We start from the raw sequence: 23,790 nt of genomic DNA, 5'->3' as shown, positions 1-23,790 counted from the left end.
AGGATCTCTTTTGTGAAGAGTATTTTCTCTCTTTTCTCCAAGTGTCTCCCTGAACCATGCACCAATACTGACTGAAGACAAGGAGGTGGGTCACCTAACTCCATCATAGCTCCACAAATTCCACTCAAGCTAGCTGCTTTAAGTTACACAACCAAACAAGGTCAACTGCAAAGGGGAGGTGCTAAGCAATCAGAAGCTCAGTATGATAGGAAGACAGGGATGAATTACAGGTACAACCCCGGTAATCCTGCACCCGACGGTCCAGCACCTTCAGTGGTCCAGCACGAGGAAGGTCCTGCTGTCACATTCCCTCCCTGGGATGGGTCCGGCTCGGGTCCCGGGACCGCCGCTGGGTCAGGATCAGCGCCTGGACCGCGCAGCATCACCGACGGCTCAGCGGAGCGATGGAGCCCGAGCAGCCCGTGGGCGGCGGCACAGGGAGGGCAGCAGCAGGAAGAGGAGGAGCGGGTGGTGGCGGTGTTTGTGGTGACTTTCGACACCTTCAGTGGTTCGGAATTTTCAGTGGTCCGGCACCAGCCTGATCCCGAGGGTGCCGGATTACCGGGGTTGTACCTGTATGAGATATGCTGCATTCCACCACTCAGTGGTGCAGTTGCTTGAAGCTCCTGTCCACAGCCTCCTTGGGCCAGATATAAATGAAGTAACAAGAGTTGAAGACCATGCCTTCATGTGAGGACACTCAATGTCAGAATAACCACATTAAAAATGAAACAGTCTGTAACAACCAAATATTTTCAGGCATACAAGTAACATTTCAGGGAAGGGTAATAATTTCCAACATAAATTGAGTATCTGTACTTACCACCACAGCAATTTGAGGGGGAAAAAAATGATTCTTAAAAGAGGTCTACCCTTCTCTCCTGCTTTTGGTGTCTCTTGCCAAGTGGGTGACAGCTACCCTCCGCCCAATTTTTATCCAGTCATCCATGGAGCAGTGCAGGAAGATAGTGGGAGTGCAACATAATGCAAATGACCTTCCATGTGGGGGAAGCACCTGGCCTCTATGCAGAAGTTCCATAAAGTCACGAAGCTGTACAGCCATCAGGAACTCAATGGCTAAACTGCAAACTCTTCCCCGCTTGGTGTCATTCTTTTAGCTTCACAAAAAAAAACCCCAAAGATCTGAAATTCTACACAGTTGCTCAAAAGAGAACTTTAGTGTAGAGGTAAAATAAGGAATGATGTGCACTCACCCAAACAGAAGGTTTCTTCAAACATCTTTCTGGAAGAGTGAGCATGTTAAAGTTACAAAAGGATTCCTGCACAGTTCACCCATTCTATTGGCAATGCAATTCTCCACACTGCAGGTTCCTGACCTTAAGCAGGCCATCAGGGAGTGTGGGGTGGGGGGTGGAAAGAGAAGCAGACTGCAGCAAGAGAGGCACTTCTCCACAAAAATGGGACATTCTCTTTGTGGGGCCTAAAAATGTCATCTGACTGTCCTCCCTGGCAAAGAATGTCACGTGGGGAAAAACCCTAAATAGGAAGAGAATAAATGTTCTAAATGAGTTTAACAAAATGTACATATATATACTTACTATTTTGCGTACGTGACTTAATGCGCTTCCCTCTTTGCCTCTACAGTTCTCAACCTGGTAAGGTGGTACAATTACAACTTCTTCCATGACGATTATGCTCTTCTCTTGCCATTTACAGTCCTTGATGCTAAAAAAGTATGTTATGTAAGTTTGCTGGGTGAATAGACAACTAATTACAGATTTCCAATCCATTAAGCCATATCAAAATTATTGAAACTTTCGTTTATCATAATTCTTGATGGAACTTAACTGTTTAGTACTGAAAACTGTTGCAAAGTCAGGGAAAAACACAACAGCATTTACACTCATGTTTGTCCACATATCAAATTAATAAGCTTGGTCATGGTACAGAGGCACTGACTGGGAGGTCAGACATTTCCCCAAAAAGGGGAAGGAAATTTACCTTAGTTTCAGACACTGACTGATCCATGAAAGTAAAAGAAAACCTCAAAAAAAGTTTGGGGAAAGAAAACAGCAACTGTTTTAACAGATCAGCCAACAGTTTTATTTGAGTAACTTTGCTCTCCTCTGTTCTTCCCTTCTCAAAGCAGTGACTGACTACATGGGATGGTTCCGCAGGCAATCTTGCCCAAGTGGCCATTATCCATGATTCCCTGTCTCGGGTCTCGCATCAGTTATTATTTTAAGTGGTACTGATTTTTTTCCCTGGACTAAGTCTAATGCCCAGGTAGGAAGGAGGGAGGGAGGGAGGGAGGGACTTCACACTTTTTAAAATGTAGTTACTGTTGTGTAGGCAAATGCAGCAGGCAATTTACACAGTGCAAGTTCCACAAACAACATCATTGACCAGTTAATCTGTTCTGCTGGTGCTGGTGGAGGGGGTTAACTCTGGCCAGCACATTGGGAGAGCTCCTCCGCTTTTCTTCAAATAGTGACATGGGATCTTTTACATCCACCTGAACAGGCAATGCCTCGATTTATCTTCTCGTCCAAAAGAGGGCAACTTTGACAATGAAGCATTCCCTCAGTGCTGCACTGAAGTGGCAGCCTAGATTACATGCTGCAAGTCCTGGAGTGTGCGACAGCAATCTGGGATGTCTTCTGCATTGGTCTTCTCCATTTTTAGGCCCCCTCTTCCTCCTGCCCATTTTACCACAGGGTGGAAGGGAGTGTGGGCAAAATAAAATCAGAACCTGGTTCAATTATCACATACGTGCACCAATGTTCCCTTTAAGCTGCGCGCAGGTGTCAAGAGCTCCCGCGCAGTCGGTTCACTGGCTTTTAAATGCAAAAACCTTGCATGCGTGGATTCTTGAATGGGCCGCACAGCTCAAAACAAAAGTTAGAGGGAACACTGGCGTGCACTGCAGTGGCTATTGGACAGCGATAAAGAGTAGGACCTCTGGCTAATTCTCTCCCGCCTTCCTCCAGGGAAAATTAGGCTAACTGTAGTGCTCCCACCCGTGTCTACTGCAACAGCTAACTCAGCACAGACCTGCACTTAAATCCGAGAGCTTCCAGGTCTGTATGTTCAATACCACACCATGTGATCTTTATAAAATGAGGTGCAATGGCACACTTGAAGTGATAATGTGCATCACTGCAAGAGTTAGGACCACAGTTCTATTCCCCAGGCAAATGCTGAACAGCTGGTTGGTCAGTATAGTGGAGTGGAAGGGGTTAAAAATTGGGACGGGGCAGGGGAGGAAATCAATGCAGAAGTCATTCCAAACTACTGTCACAATTTTGTGGTGGACAGATCGAACACATCAGTAATTGGTTAGGGCTGGAGGAGAAAATTAAAAACTTTAAAAAAATTGTTGACTGCGTGCAGACAGAAATGTGGGTCATCAAGCTTCTTTTTCACCTTAACCACTGCTGAATTAAAATGGCAGTGTTCAGCAAGCAAAGAGCATTTTTAACTTTAAAACGTGGAAAAGTAAATCCAAGTTTTTTTTCCTAGAACATTTGTTTTCAAATAGTTTTTTTTTTAAATAAAAAAAGTGGGGGGACCCCAAATTATATTCAGGGGGGAAAAAAATGACATTTTGCTGCAGACGTTGTTAGTTTTACACTGATTATGTAGTGGGGGGGGGGGGTGGAGAAGAGAACATGGATTTGTTTCCATCATCCCAGCTCCTCCACTAGGACTAGGTGGATAGGCAAGAGAGAGTATTGGAATAGCACATTCCAGTAACTAGCTCCAAAAACAGTAAAATGATGCCAAGGGATTAAACTTAATTTACTTTTTAAAAGTTTTAAATCACATTTGGAGTGCAAGGCTCCCCACTTAACTGTTTATCCAGCAAGTAGCTCAGTCATACAGACCAGGACTAATTGCCGCTTCAGAGCTACAATTGGCATCAGTACCTCAAGGTTTTGATGGAGGGGGGCCCAAAAAAAGAGGAAATGGGACGGAATTCTGGTCCCAGCCGCTATCCAGCAACCCCTGCCTGACGCACAAATGTGGATGTCACCCAAGGGCAGCATCAAGGTTGGAGCTCGGTTGCAATGGGCCCGACTGTCAAGTCTCTCGCATGAAGTGCCTCTTGGTCAAAGTGCCCAAAAGGGCAACCGTGGGACTGTACACCAGAGTCTACGCCTTCAGTCAGGCAATGGGTTTGGGGGCCGGGGGGGGGGGGGGAAATGGGGTAAGAAGGTGAAAGGAAAGAGAAAAAAAGTCAGAATGAAGATAAAATGGCTAGATATTCCTTAAAAAGATATTGGGATTCACTCTGGACAAAAGCATTCTTACAACCTACTGGGGAGAAGAAAGTTGGTAGTACTGCAGTATCAGCCAGATGTACTAATATTGGTGCCAATCATGCATTTCAACCCCTCATGAGAGAGCAGGGCTAAAAAAAAACATTACTTTTTGAATATTTGTAACAAACAGCTGATACCTAGCAATATAATTTAATGCAGATTCTACTGATGCCTGTAAAATCCAGGAGCTTGATCATTCAAGACCGCAGAATCAGACAAAGGAGCTACTTCCTCGACTCTTACTAAAATGATGCTCATACTTAAACTATATCATGGCAATTGAACAAGCTATTGATGGCTACACTCTTACATCTTCGCCATGTAAATATTAACAACTCATTTAGAGAATCAACGGTAACCATAATTTTACATCAGTGATGGAAATGGTCTTCTATCCATACTAGTGTTCACAGGGACAAGATTGTTCAAATCAGCAAACAGATTCTGAAGACCTCATGTTTTTAAATTAAATCAACTGCCATCCCAGATATTACCACCTCTTCTTATTCACTGGTTTAACAAAAGTCTCCATCTACTTTTGAAGAAGTTGGCTGATGAAAGAAGGCGTTGAGAAGATGAAAAAAATACTGAACTTACGTCTTATGGATAGTCTGAAAAAGCTGCTGCCCTTCTGGAGAGACTCCAGCACTAATTGCATATGCTTGGCTTAATTTCTCTTCCTTCTCTGTCCGTGCTCGGTTGGCAAGCTGGTAATAAAGTAACAGTTTAAGTATCAGACACTTCTGGTGTCACAACCAAAAGCTGCTTTTATAACGCAAGTGACTGGAACAGTCCAACTGTTGCAATGCTTACCTAAAATGTTACCACCAAGCTTCTTTTACAATTAAAAGCTGGTAAACAGTACAGATCTTAAGCAGGTGGCTTATCAAGAATAACATTTAACCATTACTCTGATCAATATTTAAGAATTCAGCTCATTTTTTAAAAATGGTCTTGGGTGACTTTTGACTCAGATCTTCTCTTCTGCAATTTTACTGAGTCTGGGAAACAAAACTGGCACCAAGTTTGAGGCATCATCATATTGAATACTGGACAAGACTCTTGCTTGAGATTTATATATACACCATATAAATAGCATCTCATATTCAATACAAGCAAACCTGAATAGAAAAGCAGGTTAACTTAAAACTTGAGTGAATTTAAGGACCCCCAATGGCTCAACTGGAAGCTCAGATTTGGTGCCGTTAGCTCAAGGGGCAGTAGAAGTGCCACAATTAGCCCTAGCACCTGTAGTCATGAAGAGCGTCAGGAGGCTGGAAGGGGTAGAGAGGGAAAGGGGGGGGGGGGGGGTGGAAAAAGAGAAGCCAAGGTTCACCTACTACTTGTATAGTTGCCAGGTGAGCACGGGACTAGGCTTGGCTGCAATGTCTTCCATGGTCGAAAAGCATGCTGATCTCACTGTCTAGGCTCAGACATGAATAACCACCAAGGTGAGTATTAGAGGGCCAATGGTACCGGTGGAACCATACCCCATCCACTTCAGGAGAGGGGGTGAAGTTATTTTTAAGTTTAAATAATGCCGCATTGAAAGTCGTACAGAGTTTTTGCATGGCAAAACTTGACAACTCTCAACCTACATTTCCTGGAGTCGTCATATTGACAAAATTGAGGGATTCCGCTCCAAGATTAACATTAGTCTTTACAATTAGAATTTCCAATTGTAAGTGAGCTTAGGAGAAAGCTAACTAGATAAGGACAGACATAGATGCAGTTATCAGATCACACCAAAACTAGTAACTGTTAAGTTCTGGGAGCATGAGAAATATCTGTGGGTATGTTTGTTAGATTTTAAGTGGGTGCAAGATTCAGTGTGGGATTTGTTGGAACTCCAAGTAACTAGATGGAGCACCAGACTGTTAAGAGATGCAGAAGCATTGCACGAGGACAAAGGAGAAGGTGGCTCACAATTAAAATAGGATTCCATCAAGGCAGCATCTGATCTACCTTGTTCAATACTGAAAGGGACCATATCACAAGCTAGGCAATGGGAGCTCGACACTGAAGATCGAGGAGCCTAAAAAGGTGTACGGATAGGTCAGAACCTAACTAAGGTACATGAAACTTCTTCACTCAGAGGATGGTAGGTTTGTGGAATTTGCTGCCCCAGAAAGCTGTGGAAGCTACATCATTAAATAAATTTAAAACAGAAATAGATAGTTTCCTAGAAGTAAAGGGAATTAAGGGTTAAGGGGAGCGGGCGGGAAATTGGACACGAGTCTAGGTTCGGAATGGTCATGGCCCTGTGGGTAGTGGAGCGGGCCCAGGGGCCGTGTAGCCTGGTTCTGCTCCTACTTCGTGTGTTCTAATTCTGTGTTAGATTTCAGGAGATGGTTTTATTCCTGTTCCTGGCTGGGGTGGAGATCGCCTTTACAGAAGGTACGTACTGTAGAAAATATAGGGACAGTGATCTCCTGGACGAGTTTCGATCGCCTAGATGGGTCGGAGAGGAATTTCCCAGATTTTTTCTCCCAAATATCTGGTTTTTCACCTCTCCCGGGAGATCACATGGGTTCGGGTGGGATGGAGAGTGATAGAAGATTTGAGGTTAGGATCAGATCAGCCATGATCTTATTGAATGGTGGAGCAGGCTCGAGGGGCCGATTGGCCTACTCCTGCTCCTATTTCTTATGTTCTTATGTTATGAAATAGGTGGCTGTTGTTTACAAAGAGCTGGGTGTTCAAGGAAAGAGCGAGCCCAACATCGGCTTCACAAATACCAAGATTATGCCCATGGTACAAGGAGCAGCACAGAAGGATGAAGAAATAAATTGGACACTGATGTAAAGAAAATGAAAGTAAATGAGTTTATACAACAGGAAAGTTGTATGCCCAGTGAAGGGAAAAGTTAACACATTGGTCTAGCTGAAAGCATTTTGAATGAGTATGAAAACCATTCTGGAGGAGGAGAGAGAGATGCATCATGGAATGGAAAGTGAAAAGAGCATGCAAGGTTAGTGGCCAGTCAACATTTCTGCAGGGCACAGAAACAGAAGGAGGTGCATGTTTTTGGGACCTACTGTTCAAAAATGATGTTGGGTATCAGCTATGGCTGAAAATCAAGTAGCCTCAGAATGGAATGGGTCCCAGCTAGGAAAAGATCATGTAGAAAGCCAAAAGCCAAGGACCCTGTGCAAATGGAAGAGTAACAAGTAGACAGCAGCAAGAGCTGGCAGACAGTGCATGAAGGGATGGTCTTATCGATTTTATGACAAGCCTGATTATCATCATGACTAAATGAATGATGCCTCCTTTTTCTCCCCCAGAGGAAAAAAGTATACAGGCAATACAGACCAGCAAGGTCCCAGGTTCAATTCCAAATGAGTGCCGAGTAAGCTGATTTCAGCTGATACAGCAATGGGACACTACAGATGGCTCAGTGTCTCTGTAATATGAAGAAAAAGTTAGCTAGTATTCTGCTTCCCATCCCATGGCTCCTGCTAGAAATTGTATGCATGTGGACATCAAGATCAGGCTCAGTGATACCTACTACAGTCAAAGAGCCTATATTCTAGGCAAACTCCGTTCCCTAGTCACTGACTCCAGCCCCCTTCCCAACATCTGTCGGAGGCTGAACCACACTGCTCACAACCTTGGTGTCATATTTGACCCCGAAATGAGCTTCTGACCACATATCCGCAGCATAACCGAGACCGCCTATTTCATTCTCTGTAACATCACCCGTCTCTGCCCTCGCCTCAGCTCATCTGCTGCTGAAACCCTCATCCATGCCTTTGTTACCTCTAGACTTGACTATTCCAATGTACTCCTGGCTGGCCTCCCACATTCTACCCTACATAAACTTGAGGTCATCCAGAACTCAACTGCCCGTGTCCTAACTCGCACCAAGTCCCGTTCACCCATCACCCCTGTGCTCGCTGACCTACATTGGCTCCCGGCTAAGCAACGCCCCAATTTCAAAATTCTCATCCTTGTTTTCAAATCCCTCCATGGCCTCGCTCCTACCTATCTCTGTAACCTCCTTCAGCACCCCCACCCCCACTCCTCTAATTCTGCCCTCTCGAGCATCTGATTATAATCGCTCAACCATTGGTGGCCGTGCCTCCTGTTGCCTAGGCCCCAGGATCTGAAATTCCCTGCCTAAACCTCTTTCCTCCTTTAAGACGCTCCTTAAGACCTACCTCTTTGATCAAGCTTTTGGTCACCTGCTCTAATTTCTCCTTATGTGGCTTGGTGTCAAATGTTTTGGACTTTTAATACTCCTGTGAAGTGCCTTGGGACGTTTTACTACGTTAAAAGCACTGTATAAATACAAGTTGTCACTGTTGTTGAAGACATGAAGAATAATCGCTAAGGTGACATACCAGAGAGCTACCCACGGAGCTGTATTCCAGAATGCTACTGCCTGCAGGGAAGAGCGGAGAAACACTAACTTTGTTTGCAGATAACGGTGCATAGAGTTGTCTTTATTATTTGGAAACCAACAGCTTTGACATTTTAAACATGAACTTATGTAGCCTAGGACTAGACTACAAAAAGATCAGGTGCAGGTTATACCCACTGTTCCTCATTTGGTTAGTTGTGGAGCTTGGCAGGCTGTGGGAACTGCAGAGTAGTAGTCATTTCAAACAAACTGAGCAAAAAAATCAAATCAATGGCTATTTTTTTCCACATTGCCTAGCCAATGTTTCTGGAACTAAGAGGTCGGGAACAAGTTCAGCAAGAGGCTGGCACGTGGCATCCTAAACACAAGATTAAAAATAGGCATATTTTATTTTAATGTCAGCCTCGGCTCAGTGGGAGCACTCTTGTAGGAGTCAGAAGGTTGTTGGTTCAAGCCCCACTCTAGGACTTGAGCACGTGGCCCAAGCTGACACTTCAGTGCAACACTGAGGGAGTGCTGCACTGTCAGAGGTGCAGTCTTTCACGGGAGATGTTAAAGCAAGGCCCCGGCTTCTGCCCGCTCAAGTGGAGATAAAAGATCCCAAGCCACTATTTGAAGAGCAGGAGCATTCGCCCAGTGTCCTGGCCAACACTTCTCTCTCAACCAACACCACCAAAAACAGATTAAATATTCATCTCACTGGCATTTGTGCAACCTTGCTGTACACAAATTGGCTACTGTGTTTGCATACATGTCAATGGCAACTACACTTTCAAAATGTAATTTAGTTTGCTACAAAGTGCATTAGAACTTCCCGAGGAAGTGCCTTGATCCAGCCAGTCTACCAAAGTTCTGTTTTCTTCACATGTGCTGGTTTCAGATTCTAATGACTCTTGCTAGTTTCAGAATGATTGTATCACGTTCCAACTCAATATTGCCAACGTGGGATTGTTCTGTAATTGCAGTTGTCATCACCATTTCACAATTGTTACTCTAGTTTGTATGCTATCAATTTTGACTGCTCGGGAACTTAAAACACACTGTAAACCACATTACACTGCAGTTCATCCATTTGTATGTTGAGAAGAAAATTAACATACTGCAGATGCTCAAAATCTGAAAATGCTGGAAACACTGCTGAATGTTGGATCTCCGTAGATGCTGTCTGACTCAGAGTGTTTCCAGCATTTCCTGTTTGTATGTTAAGAATTTGGATGCTTCTGGGAGGCAGCGAAAGGGAGAGATTGAATCAACCCAGTATTTTTAAATCGGTTTTGTTTACTTTGAATTTGCTAAATGCAAGAGCATCAGACTATAGAAATATACTGGCATCCTCCCTCTCCTCTTTGCTGCCCTCTAGCAGAACCATCGCAAAAGGACAACTAGTCCTGGCATTTGTGGTGTGAAAAAGAACAGCTAGTGGAAGTTTTAAAAACTGTACACTTCCACTATGCCCACAGGAACAACATATAAAACAGGCCCTAATCAAACCATCGAAAGCCGCTGGAGGCAGTCAATGTTATTTCACCTTTGCTATATTCACACATTCCTGCAGTACAAACGAAGAACTGTGAATACAGCGCTGAGCACAAATGAGTTATTAAGACCACCACTCAGGTCCACATAAAGCCAAAACCATGGGATGTGCATTATACCAACAAACCGATGACACAACTTCATCTGAGGAAAATCTGGATTTTTAAACACTGAATACATTAACAGCACTTGCCAGATTCACACACAGTAGGGGTAAATAGTTAATATAGGGGAATTCAACTATATTTCTTACACTGCCCACTCAATAGGAACTGGGGGATGATACAATGAGAAATACCCATGACAACATACTCTTTTACACCTACAATGGTAAGCGCATTCAAGCCACAACAAGGGCTATTTCACCATACAAAGAACATTGTTTATTCACAGGAAACAACACTATAGCTTACTTTAAAATTACACAATGGAAGTGTTTATAGAACCTCCGCAAGCTTAAATCGGCCAATGGTTACACCACCATACAAGTGAATCTCAGGAATTCTTAGACCACAATTTAAGATTATCAAAATATTTTTTCAAGTGAATTCAATATTTTTGGGTCAGCATATTAAATATTCCATGCATCTAATATTATGTACTTGAAGAAATACGATGAGAAAATGTATGCAAAATAAAATCTATACCATTCCTTTTCAGTTTTTATTTTAAATGGTCACAGATGAAATGAGTGCCTCATCTGCCACACAGAATAATGAAGAGCTGGTGAGAATGCCAAAGCTGGTCTTCCCCCTGACCCTCTGCTCCAATATTCTCCCCTCAATACATAACTCCTGGTGATGTAGTTCCACTGATACCATCCACTTCCTCCTCCAAGTGGATGTTCTTTATACGCGAGCTTAGACAGCAATGTTAGCCAATTTGTTCAGCTACACGCCCAATCTTGTATTCCACAAAGCATCCCTCCAGGTCACTAGAACCCTAGCATTGGGCTGTTGAGACCAATTGTAGCATCCCTGCACCCAACTTGGCTGACATCAGCCAACATAGGCCAAGAGGTGGTGAAAAGCTGTCTGAAGGCATAATTAACTTCACTGACAAATACTCAGCCTCTGAAGTTGAACTATACACGTAAACTCACATATTGTTCACTAAAACCCTTCAAAAGAACAAGAATTAGGAGTAGTAGGCCATACTGTCCCTCGAGCCTGCTCCGCCATTCAATAAAATCATGGTTAATCGTCGACCCCAACTCCATTTTCCCACCCAATCTCCATATCCCTCGATTCCCCATGAATCCAAAAATCTAACTCTCTCAGCCTTGAATATACTCAATGACTCCACAGCCCTTTAGGGCAGAGAATTCCAAAGATTCATAACCCTCTGAGTGAAGACATTCCTCCTCATCTCAGTAGTAAAAGGACAACCCCTTATCCTGACACTATCCCCCTGGCTCTAGACTATCCAGCCAGTGGAAACATCCTCTCAGTATCTACCCTGTCAATCCCCCTCAGAATCTTATGTTTCAAGGAGATCATCTCTCATAGAAGAAACTCCAGAGTATAGGCCCAATCTACTCAATCTCTCCTTCTAGGACAACCCTCTTATCCCAGGAATCAATCTAGTGAACCTTCGTTGCACCACCGCTAAGGCAAGTATATCCTTCCTCAGATAAGGAGGCCAAAACTGTGCACAGTACTCCAGGTGTGGGCTCACCAAGGCCCTGCACAATTGTAATAAGACTTCCTTACTCGTGTACTCCAACATAGAAACATAGAAGATAGGAGCAGGAGTACGCCATTCAGCCCCTCGAGCCTATTCCGCCATTTAATGAGATCATGGCTGATCATCCAAATTCAGTACCCTGTCCCTGCTTTCTCCCCATATCCCTTTAGCCTTAAGAAATATATCTAACTTCTTCTTGAATATATTTAATAAGTTGGCCTCAACTGTCTTCTGTGGTAGAGAATTCCACTCTGTTCACCACTATCTGGGTGAAGAAATTCCTCCTCATCTCAGTCCTAAATGGCTTACCCCTTATCCTTAGGCTGTGACCCCTGGTTCTGGACTCCCCCGCCATCAGGAACATCCTTCCTGCATCAAGTCTGTCTAGTCCTGTTAGAATTTTATAAGTTTCAATGAGAACCCCTCTCATTCTTCTAAACTCCAGCGAGTACAAGCCCAATCAACCCAATCTCTCCTCATATGTCATTCCTGCCATCCACCAAAGTGGATAACCTCACATTTATCCACATTATACTGCATCTGCCCAATCACCCAACCTGTCCAAATCATACTGGAGTTTCTCTGCATCCTCCTCACAGCACACACGCCCACCCAGCTTTGTGTCGTCTGCAAACTTGGAGATATTACATCTAGTTCCCTCGTCTAGATCACCAACCCCCTTGTAATAAAGGCCAACATGCTATTTGCCTTCCGAATTGCTTGCTGTACCTGTGTGCTAACTGTTTCTTGTACGAGGACACCTAAATCTCTCTGAACACCAACATTTAATAGTTTCTCACCATTTATCTTCCTACCAAAGTGAATAACCTCACATTTCCCCCACATTGTACTCCATCTACCACCCTTGTTGCCCACTCACTTAACCTGTCTATATCCCTTTGAAGACTCTTTGCATCCTCCTCACAGCTTACTTTCCCACCTAACTTTGGATTGTCAGCAAACTTGGATACATTACACTTGGTCCCTTCATCTAGGGCATTAATATAGATTGTAAATAGCTGAGGCCCAAGCACTGATCTTTGCAGCACCCCACTAGTTACAGCCTACCAACCTGAAAATGACCCATTTATCCCTACTCTGTTTTCTGTCCGTTAACCAATCCTCTATCCCCGCTAATATATTAGCCCCAACCCCATGAGCCCTTATCTTGTGTAACAACCTTTTATGTGGTACCTTATCGAATGGTTTTTGGAAATCCATATATACTACATCCACTGGTTCCCCTTTATCTACCCTGCTAGTTGCATCCTCAAAAAATGAATACATTTGTCAAACACTATTTCCCTTTCATAAAACCAAGTTGACACTGCCTAATCATATTATGATTTTCTAAATGCCCTGTTACCACTTCCTTAATAATGGATTCCAGCATTTTCCCAATGATTGATGTCAGGCTAATGGGCCTGCAGTTCCCTTTTCTCTCTCCCTCCTTTCAGTAATTGCGGGGTTACATTTGCTACCTTCCAATCTGCTGGGACCATTCTAGAATCTAGGGAATTTTGGAAGATCAAAACCAATGTATCCACTATCTCTGCAGTCACCTCTTTTAGAACCCTAGGATGTAGGCTGTCAGGTCCAGGGGATTTGTTGGCTTTTAGTCCCATTAGTTTCTCTAGTACTTTTTCTCTACTTACATTAATTCCTCACTCTCATTAGCCCCTTGGTGCCCCACTATTTTTGGTATGCTTTTTGTGTCTTCTACTGCAAAGACAGCCAAAATATTTGTTTCACGTCTCTGCCATTTCCTTTTCCCCTCCAATATAATTTCTCCTGTCTCTGCCTCTAAGGGACCACTGCTTACTTTTGCCACTCTCCTTTTTACATACGTGCCGCAAGCCTACATTTCATTGTACTGCACTTGTGCACTAACAAGGACAATAAAAGTTGATTTGATTTGATTTGTAGAAGCTCTTACAATCGGTTTTTATATTTCTTGCTAATTTACTCTCATTCTATTTTCTCCTTCATCAATTTTTTGGTCATCCTTTGCTGGTTTCTAACTCTCTCCCAATCCTCAGGCATGCTACTATTTCACATACACTGAACACAGTACTGCGTCATGTAGGTGAAAGGAGAATAAAACAAGTGACCCGACACGTACGAGTATTTTTTTTCCTCTCTCCCCACTCCTCCTTCACCCAAACTTGACCATGGAACATGAATTTACTCAATACAATATTAAAGTGAAACTTTCATTTTTATTTGCACAAAGCCTCACACTAAATACAAAACATTACTTTGAGTCTTCAAGCAATTCCTATACAGCCACCATAAGACTAAGGACTATTTCCATTCCCTACAGAATAAATTGCATTTAAACAATATTTGAAAGTCAGTCCCTTGTCTGTGCTGAGCTGATCTTAGCCATAGAAGCTGTGCAATACAACTGACGTAAATGTCCATGGGCTAGGAGGGAGGTGGTGAGCAAAGCCAAAGTTCTGATTCCTGTTCCAGTGATCTTTGCTGAAGTGTGCATGTAGATGTAAGCCGAGAAAAGGCAAGATGAATGCGGACGAACATGGGGAAACAAAGGTAGGGGAATGGGCAGATTATGCAGCAAATGCAATTTAACATAAATAGGAAAATAACACATTTTGGGGAAATGAGAATGGAACTATGCCGTAAATCGCAAAATTCTCAATGGAGTTGAAAACAGAAGCCTTGAAATTACACAACAGAATAACAAGTACAAATTCTACAATTTCAGTTGATTTGACAACTTATTTAAATGTTCAAAATTAAGGAAGGGTTATAGAGGGTAAATAGTGAAGAATTGCTTCTAATGGTTAAAAGTTTCCATGCAAAGGTTTATTAGAATATGGAATCCTAGTCACTCAACACTTAATGAGATAAACACTTGAAAAAATATTTTAAAAGGAAAGAGCAGGGAAGTGGGATTTCAGCAGAGTGACAAAATGGGCTAAATGAACTTCTGTGCTGAAATTTCTCCAAGACCTTCATGGTCTGTATAGCTCAGTGCCACAGTACATAATAAATTAATCTAGAGCCAGCGGCAGAAGGACAGGATCACCAAATTCACCTACTTCCATAGGGTATGGGTAAGCAAAATAATTAGTTGGTTTTGGCACAGGAAGTGGGGCGGCATTACTGGAATTTTAAAATTGCATTGTCCCTGGAATTGATTATAATAGAAAGTCATCGGAAACATACCACAAAGATTACCTCCTTCCTCCCCCCAAAGGAAATTATGAATAGCATACAGCGCAGCACAAAATAGTTAAATGTCAAACTCACCACTATTATTTGGGGTGTAAACCATGATGTAACCCATATCATAAACAATTAGGTAACCATTTGAAACTAAAATAGTTTTGCTAAACAGGTGCCTGTTTTTACTAACCATCCAGCTGCCAATTTATGCAATGTGACATTCTATGACACTTTTCATGCATATGAAATTTATTTCAAAATATTTTTCAGCATGAAGGTGTGAACTTAGTTAAATTTACAATACCACCTGCATAAAGTGCAGCAAAAACTAAAGAATCCAATTTTGGAAAATTAGTTTAGCTTCCCCAATAGTTCAGTTGATCCAGTGAGTAGGTGATAGCACCGACCAAGATGGCCGCAAGATGGCCCCTAGTTCAATTCTAGATCTGTGCTGAATTAGCAGTTCTCAACCAAAGTGGCAGTAGGAGCACTACAGTGGAATAAAGAATGAAAAACAGCTAGGGCTCCTACTCTTGATCGCTATTTTGCAGATATCGCCGCTGCAAGTACACACACATCCCCAAAATGTACTGCAAATTTGAATTATCTTTACAGATGGAACCAGGATGAAAATTTAACTGTCACAGGCTTTAAGAAAATCCGTCACTTAAGTGACACTACAGCTCTAAACAATATTAAAATATAGGTTTTGTACAATACACTGCACCGATGGCAGATACATTAATGGGAATAATCAAATAAAATTATAATCATAGTATCAGCTTACAAATATGTTCTGTAACTGCCAATCTCCCAACAAAATTCATGCAGAATTCACTACTAACATCGATGAGAACTGCTAAGTCAAACTGAAACCATCCACGGAGAAACATATTCCCTCAGGGATATAAATGAGGAAAAAATACTGTAGACTGTTTGAATTTTATTACTTTTTTAAAAAAACGCACAGCATGAACAAAATCCATAATTCTTCCCTTTAGTCCCTCCTTCCCAAAGAAAAATTTAATTTAATCAAAATTTCAGCAGAAATATATGGCATTTCACAGGTTAAGATTCTTACCTTGTTAACATTCAGTGAAGCTAAGGGTGGTGGAGTTTCTGTGCGATCATTAATTGTTTTAACATCCGAAACATAAGCTAAATTAATCAGTAGAACATCGTTGTGGTTGGGCTTCCCACTGGAGGAGGGACATTCTTTGAGAAGAAAATGGTTAAGGAACAATGAATGAATGGTAAATCCTCCAATTATATGCACTGCATCTCCCTCGCCAGACTTCAATATTGAGAAGCCTATAAAAAGGTACTAATTGAAATATATAGTTCCATGAGGTAAGGCAACACTAACTCAAGAGACATATTCCTTCAAACCCATTCACTAATCTTTTAACTGAAAGACACACTAGTGCCTCAACTACTACTCAAGCTTGGTTACCATACAAAAATCAACATACAACACTTTTGTGATTTGCCAGTTAGACAAGTTACCTTTATACAGCAAACACTTGAGATCACCTTTACAGTCATCAAGATTTATATGATTTGGTTTTGCAACATAACCCCTTAAGTATAAGTCACTGAAGTTAAGCTAAGAGATAGCCAACTTATTCTGCACAGATACATCATGCACAACTGCAAAATCTTAAAAAAATTAAAATTATTTTAAAGTAGCATTTTATTCAGAGTTTCTGAATTAATTTTTTTAATATTTAATGTGGCTTTTTTAGTACATTCGTGACACTGGCATCTTCTGTCAATATGATCTGAACATGGTGCTACTTGAAATTTCTACATGTCAGCACCTTTAGAAATAATAAATTGATGCCACGCATCAAAAGTTTATACATTGCGCACTGGAATCTCAAAGTGCATCACCCACAGAATACAGAAGTCAGTGTACAGTTGACTCTAACCAGCATGGCCAGCCCAGACCAATTTGTACTCCACTTTTCACTGCTGCCAAGAAGTTCCTGAACTCTGCTGAATACCTTCCCATGACTAGGGTGAATGATGTGGTGGGACATAGCACATCCTGCAACTTTCTATACTTACCATGTGTAATGTGATTTATTGCTCAAGTACTGTAATTTTGTAAGATTGTAATTTTGTAAAATTACAGTACACAGCCACCCGTAAATGGGGCTCCTGTCGCACTTCCAGCAAAGTTACAACTGCAGAGCTAAAGGGATCACTTAAGGCTAAAGGGATCAAGGGATATGGAGAGAAGGCAGGGACAGGGTACTGAATTTGGATGATCAGCCATGATCTCATTGAATGGCGGAGCGGGCTCGAGGTGCCGAATGGCCTACTCCTGCTCCTATCTTCTATGTTTCTATGTTAGGAGTAGCTCCAAGGAAATTCCCGGCCTGTGTCTTTATCTCTGGACATTCGGGGCAGTGGATTTCTTGGCATAACACTTCAGTATTCAACTGAACGTCAACGTGGCCAACAGACGCAATTAGCTATAAAAAGCTGCAGAATTGAAAAGCCTTTTTATTTGTCTATACGCACAGATGGATGCCCAAAATCATGTCCGTGCAAACATGGAATTTTCAGATGGTAAAATGCTAAAAGGCACGAGCCCACTTACACCAGTATTACTCTTACAGGTATACTTTGCATGCTCTATGATTAGTCACTCTCTGTCCCAGCTCTTTTTACTTTCTCCTACCTTGTTTCCAAGGCAAAATCATATCGACACTCTGGGGCAAGGTATTTAGCGAGCAGTTTCTCTGTAATGAAGAGGTTAGGCAAGCTCCACCTTCCACAACACCAATCTAGCCTTCCATCACCTGAATAAATGGACCACTGCTTGCCAGCTGGAGGCTTGGAACAGAGGCAATAAGCTACAGGGCATAAAATGTGAAGTAAAATCCTTTAGCGACCAAACCACACATTCTGCAAGCGCATCAACAGACAATTAACCAAACATGGGGCCAGGGAGGAGATTTTCATATTTTTAAGTATGCTAAAACTATAGACTCTTCAAATTATTTACAACTTCAAGAAACATAGAAGATAGGAGCAGGAGTAGGCCATTCGGCCCCTCGAGCCTGCTCCGCCATTCAATGCGATCATGGCTGATCATCCAAATTCAGTACCCGGTCCCTGCTTTCTCCCCATACCCCTTGATCCTTTTAGCCTTAAGAAATATATCCAACTCCTTCTTGAATATATTTAATGTATTGGCCTCTACTGCCTTCTGTGGTAGAGAATTCCACAGGTTCACCACTCTCTGGGTGAAGAAATTCCTCCTCATTTCTGTCCTAAATGGCCGACCCCTTATCCTTAGACTGTGACCCCTGGTTCTGGACTCCCCAACCATCGGGAACATCCTTCCTGCATCTAGTCTGTCCAGTCCTGTCAGAATTTTATAAGTTTCAATGAGATCCCCTCTCATTCTTCTAAACTCCAGCGAGTACAAGCCCAATCGACCCAATCTCTCCTATGTCATTCCTGCCATCCCAGTTATCAGTCTGGTGAATCTTCGCTGAACTCCTTCCAAGGCAAGAACGTCCTTCCTCAGATAAGGTGACCAAAACTGCACACAATACTCAAGGTGTGGTCTCACCAAGGCCCTGTACAACTGCAGCAAGACATCCTTGTTCCTCTACTACGAACGCCATCATACCATTTGCCTTCTTAACCGCCTGTTGCACCTGCATGCTTACCTTCAGCGATTGGTGCACAAGGACACCCAGGTCTCATTGCACTTCCCCTTCTCCCAATCTATTGCCATTCAGATAATAATCTGCCTTCCTGTTTTTGCCACCAAAGTGGATAACCTCGCATTTATCCACGTTATATTGCATCTGCCATGCTTTTGCCCAATCAGCCAACCTGTCCAAATCATCCTGGAGTTTCTCGTCATCCTCCTCACAGCACACACGCCCACCCAGCTTTGTGTCGTCTGCAAATTTGGAGATATTACATCTAGTTCCCTTGTCTAGATCATTAATATATATTGTGAATAGCTGGGGCCCAAGGACCGATCCCTGCGGTACCCCACTAGTCACTGCTTGCCACTCGGAAAAAGACCCGCTAATTCCCACTCTTTGCTTTCTGTCTGCCAACCCGTTCTCTATCCAAGTCAATACCTTGCCCCCAATCCCATGTGCCTTAACTTTACACGCTAATCTCTTATGCGGGACCTTATCGAAAGCCTTCTGAAAGTCTAAATACACCACATCCACTGGTTCTCCTTTATCTATTTTACCAGTTACATCCTCAAAAAATTCCAGTAGATTACTCAAGCACGATTTACCTTTTGTAAATCCATGTTGACTTTGTCCGATCCTATCACTGTTTTCCAAGTGCTCTGCTATTACATCTTTTATAACGGACTCTAGCATTTTCCCCACTACCGATGTCAGGCTTACCGGTCTGTAATTCCCCGTTTTCTCTCTACCACCTTTTTTGAATAGTGGGGTAACATTAGCTACCCTCCAATCCATGGGTACTATTCCAGATTCCATCGAATGCTGGAAGATGATCAGCAATGCATCTACTATTTCTAGGGCCACTTCCTTAAGTACCCTAGGATGTAGATTATCAGGCCCTGGGGATTTATCGGCCTTCAATCCCATCAATTTCCCTAACACCATTCCCCTACAAATACTGATTTCTTTCAGTTCCTCCCTTTCATCAGACCCTATGTTCCCCGACATCTCTGGGAGGTTATTTGTGTCCTCCTTTGTGAAGACAGAACCAAAATATGTATTTAATTGGTCTGCCATTTCTTTGTTCCCCATTATAAATTCCCCCGATTCTGACTGCAAGGGACCTACGCTTGACTTCACCAATCTTTTTCTCTTCACATATCTATAAAAGCTTTTACAGTCAGTTTTTATGTTCCCTGAAAGCTTACTCTCATATTCTATTTTCCCTTTCTTAATTAATCCCTTTGTCCTCCTTTGTTGAATCCTAAACTGCTCCCAATCCTCAGGTTTACTGCTTTTTCTGGCCAATTTATATGTCCTCTCCTTGGATCTTATGCTATCCCTAATTTCCCTTGTTAGCCACGGTTGAGTCACCTTTTTTGTTTTATTTTTATGCCAAACTGGGATGAACAAATTCTGTCGTTCATCCATGCGGTCTTTGAATGTTTGCCATTGCCTATCCACCGTCAACCCTTTGAGTGACATTCCCCAATCCATCCTACCCAACTCACGCCTCAGACCATCGTAGTTTCCTTTATTTAAATTTAGGACCCTAGTCTCTGAGTCGACTACTTCATTCTCCATCTTAATGAAGAATTCGATCATATTATGATTGCTCCGACCCAAGGGGCCTCGTACAACAAGATTGCTAATTAATCCTTTCTCGTTACATAGTACCCAGTCTAAGGTTCCCTGATCTCTGGTTGGTTCCTTGACATATTGGTCCAGGAAACCATCCCGTAAACACTCCAGGAATTCCTCCTCCACAGTACTGTTACTAATTAAGAAATTAAGTTGCTCTGCATACACTGACCCATGAAAAGTTGGAAGGTAGTGTGACATTTGTAAATCATTGCAACAAACGTCTGCCCACTTCTCTCATTTTTAGTTGGCCATTTGGAATTTACCCAAGTATTTCAGACAGCATTTTTCATATATTCCCCATGTTATTAGGCGCCAAGAAACCCTTTTCAACGCTCATTATTCTGTGCCCTGATAAAGCCTGTGCAGTGCAGTTGTTCAAGTGTTCAGCCTATGAGTAAGTAAAGTCTTATATCAACCAGCCTTTCCGATGTCAAGAATCGCAAGCTTCATCAACTCTTGGACACCAACGCCCCTCCGGAACCTTCTTCCCCTTCACTTTCCTCTGACCCCCCTTCTCCCAATCTCACCCCCTGCCGCGTTTTCACTATCCCCTCTGACCTTCCACTCTCTGACCCTGAACGATCAGTCCTCAGCAAAGGCCTGAGCTTCATCCCCTTACGTCCCCACCTCAATGAATTTCGAGCTCGGCACGATGTTGAGCTCTTTTTCCGCCGCCTTCGTCTCCGTGCCCACTTCTCTGGCCAGGAGTCTTCCCCCCGCACAACTGACCCTTTCTCCCGCTTGCAGAATTCCCGTTCTACCTGGACCCCTCCCCCTGGCCTCTTACCCGCTCTAGATCTTTTCATCGCTAACTGCCGCCGTGACATCGGCTGTCTCCATTTCTCTGCTCCCCTCACTCACTCCAACCTACCTCCCTCTGAACTTGCAGCACTCCATTCTCTTAGATCCAACCCTGACATTGTCATTAAACCCGCTGACAAGGGTGGTGCTGTTGTTGTTTGGCGTACTGACCTCTACCTAGCGGAAGCTGAACGCCAACTCTCCGACACCTCCTCCTACCTCCACCTGGACCATGACCCCACTATCGAACATCAAACCACCGTTTCCAAGACAGTCACTGACCTCATCTCCTCTGGAGATCTTCCCCCCCGCTGCCACCAACCTCATAGTTCCCCAACCCCGCACAGCCCGCTTCTACCTCCTTCCCAAGATCTACAAACAGGACTGCCCTGGTAGACCCATCGTTTCAGCCTGTTCTTGCCCCACGGAACTTATCTCTTCCTATCTTGACTATCTTTTCTCCCCTTGTCCAGTCTCTTCGGACGCCCTCCGCCACTTTAACAGTTTCCAGTTTCCTGGCCCCAACCGCTTCCTTTTCACCATGGACGTACAATCACTCCACACCTCCATCCCCCACCCGGATGGCCTGAGGGCGCTCCGCTTCTTCCTTGAACAGAGGCCCGACCAGTCCCCATCCACCACCACCCTCCTCCGCCTGGCTGAACTTGTTCTCACATTGAACAACTTCTCCTTTAACTCCACTCATTTCCTCCAAATCAAAGGTGTTGCCATGGGTACCCGCATGGGTCCTAGCTATGCCTGCCTTTTTGTGGGCTATGTGGAACAATCTTTGTTCCAGTCCTACTCGGGTCCCCTTCCTCACCTCTTTTTCCAATACATTGATGACTATCGCTGCCGTTTCCTGCTCTCGCCCCGAACTTGACAATTTCATTCACTTTGCCTCCAATTTCCACCCTTCCCTCACCTTCACATGGTCCATCTCTGACTCTTCCCTTCCTCGACTTCTCCGTCTCCATCTCTGGGGATAGTTTATCGACCAATATTCACTACAAGCCCACTGACTCCCACAGCTACCTGGACTACACTTCCTCCCACCCCGCTTCCTGAAAGGACTCTATTCCATTCTCCCAGTTTCTCCGTCTCCGCCATATCTGCTCCGACGATGCCACCTTCCACACCAGTGCTTCAGACATGTCTTCCTTTTTCCGCAACCGAGGATTCCCCTCTACCGTGGTCGACACTGCCCTTGACCGTGTCAGTTCCATCTCCCGCACATCTGCCCTCACCCCTGCCCCTCCCTCCCGAAACCACGATAGGGTTCCCCTTGTCCTCACCTTTCACCCCACCAGCCTCCACATTCAACGGATCATCCTCCAGCATTTCTGCTACCTCCAAAGTGATCCCACCACCAAACGTATCTTCCCCTCCCCTTTCAGCATTCCGTAGGGACCGCTCCCTCCGAGACACCCTAGTCCACTCCTCTATCACCCCAAACAGCCCTTCCCCCTTCGCCTGGCACCTTCCCGTGCAAGCGGAGGAGATGTAACACCTGCCCCTATACCTCCCCCCTTCCCACTGTCCAGGGCCCCAAACACCCCTTCCAGGTGAAACAGCGATTTACTTGTACTTCTCGCAATCTAGTATACTGTATTCGCTGCTCACGATGCGGTCTCCTCTATATTGGGGAGACCAAATGCAGATTGGGTGACTGCTTTGCGGAACACCTCCGTTCAGTCCGTAAGGGTGACCCCGAGCTTCCGGTCGCCTGTCATTTTAATTCACCGCTCCATTCCCACTCGGACCTCACCGTCCTTGGCCTCTTGTATTGCTCCACGGAAGCTCAACGTAAACTCGAGGAACAGCACCTCATCTTCCAATTAGGCACTCTGCAGCCTTCGGGACTCAATATCGAGTTCAACAATTTCAGATCATAACCTCGGCCCCTATTACACATTTTTTCTTGTAATTTTTCCACTCCTTTTCTCCCCCCCCCCCCTTTCCTTTTGTTTCTCACTCACACCTGGCAGCTATCTCTTGCCCTGCCAGTACACTTTACACCTAATCTCAGCCTATTACCATCTCGTCTAACTCTTTTGTTTCTTTCACTTCTTTTGTCCAATCGCAGCCCTGCCTTCGATCTAATTTCTTTTCTTTCCAGTTTTGAAGAAGGGTTCGACCCGAAACGTCAACTCAAATTTCTCTCCGGATGTTGCCTGACCTGCTGAGTTTTTCCAGCATTTTCTGTTGTTATTTCATAGATAGCACTCCCAGCACCTACTCATTCAAGGGCAGCTAAAACACACCTTGCCTGTAAGCACAAAGTCAATCAAGAATGGCATTCAAACTCTATTCTCTTGTCAAGTGTACAGGACTCCATCACTGTAGCTAGCCCCCTCTGTTCATTTTTGGTAACTGACTAGTTCCTTACCTGAAAATTAGCACTGTATTAAAGTCAAGTGAAACCTTGCAAGGTCATCATACTACACTGTGAATCAACAGAGGGCAATTCTAATCTGTGGACTCAGCCTGACCCAGTAATCCCAAAGTGTTTCTTCCATTTCCCACATTACAACAGTGACTACACTCCAAGAGTACTGCATTGGCTGTAAAGCGTTTTGAGACGTCCGGTGGTCGTGAAAGGCGC

At 43.7% G+C, this 23,790-nt stretch overlaps 1 protein-coding gene across 2 annotated transcripts in view; it reads right to left on the bottom strand.

Annotated features, from left to right (window-relative positions):
* lsm12b (LSM12 homolog b) overlaps nt 1-23,790 on the bottom strand; it is a 38,384-nt gene that overhangs the window by 11,127 nt on the left and 3,467 nt on the right. For both annotated transcript variants that reach the window (XM_085966339.1, XM_085966338.1), the window contains exons 2-4: nt 16,145-16,278; nt 4,884-4,993; nt 1,560-1,686 (exon numbers count right to left, since the gene is read on the bottom strand). In XM_085966339.1, coding sequence (XP_085822465.1) covers nt 1,560-1,686; nt 4,884-4,993; nt 16,145-16,278 — 371 coding nt within the window. The remainder of the gene's footprint in view (nt 1-1,559; nt 1,687-4,883; nt 4,994-16,144; nt 16,279-23,790) is intronic.

This window comes from Somniosus microcephalus, chromosome 24 (assembly GCF_052327205.1).
Source record: "Somniosus microcephalus isolate GS21.2 chromosome 24, FLI_Smic_1.0, whole genome shotgun sequence".
Classification (NCBI taxonomy): Eukaryota; Metazoa; Chordata; class Chondrichthyes; order Squaliformes; family Somniosidae; genus Somniosus; species Somniosus microcephalus.
Note: the sequence above shows the minus strand (reverse complement) of the source record. Positions and strands in the feature narration are given on the sequence as shown.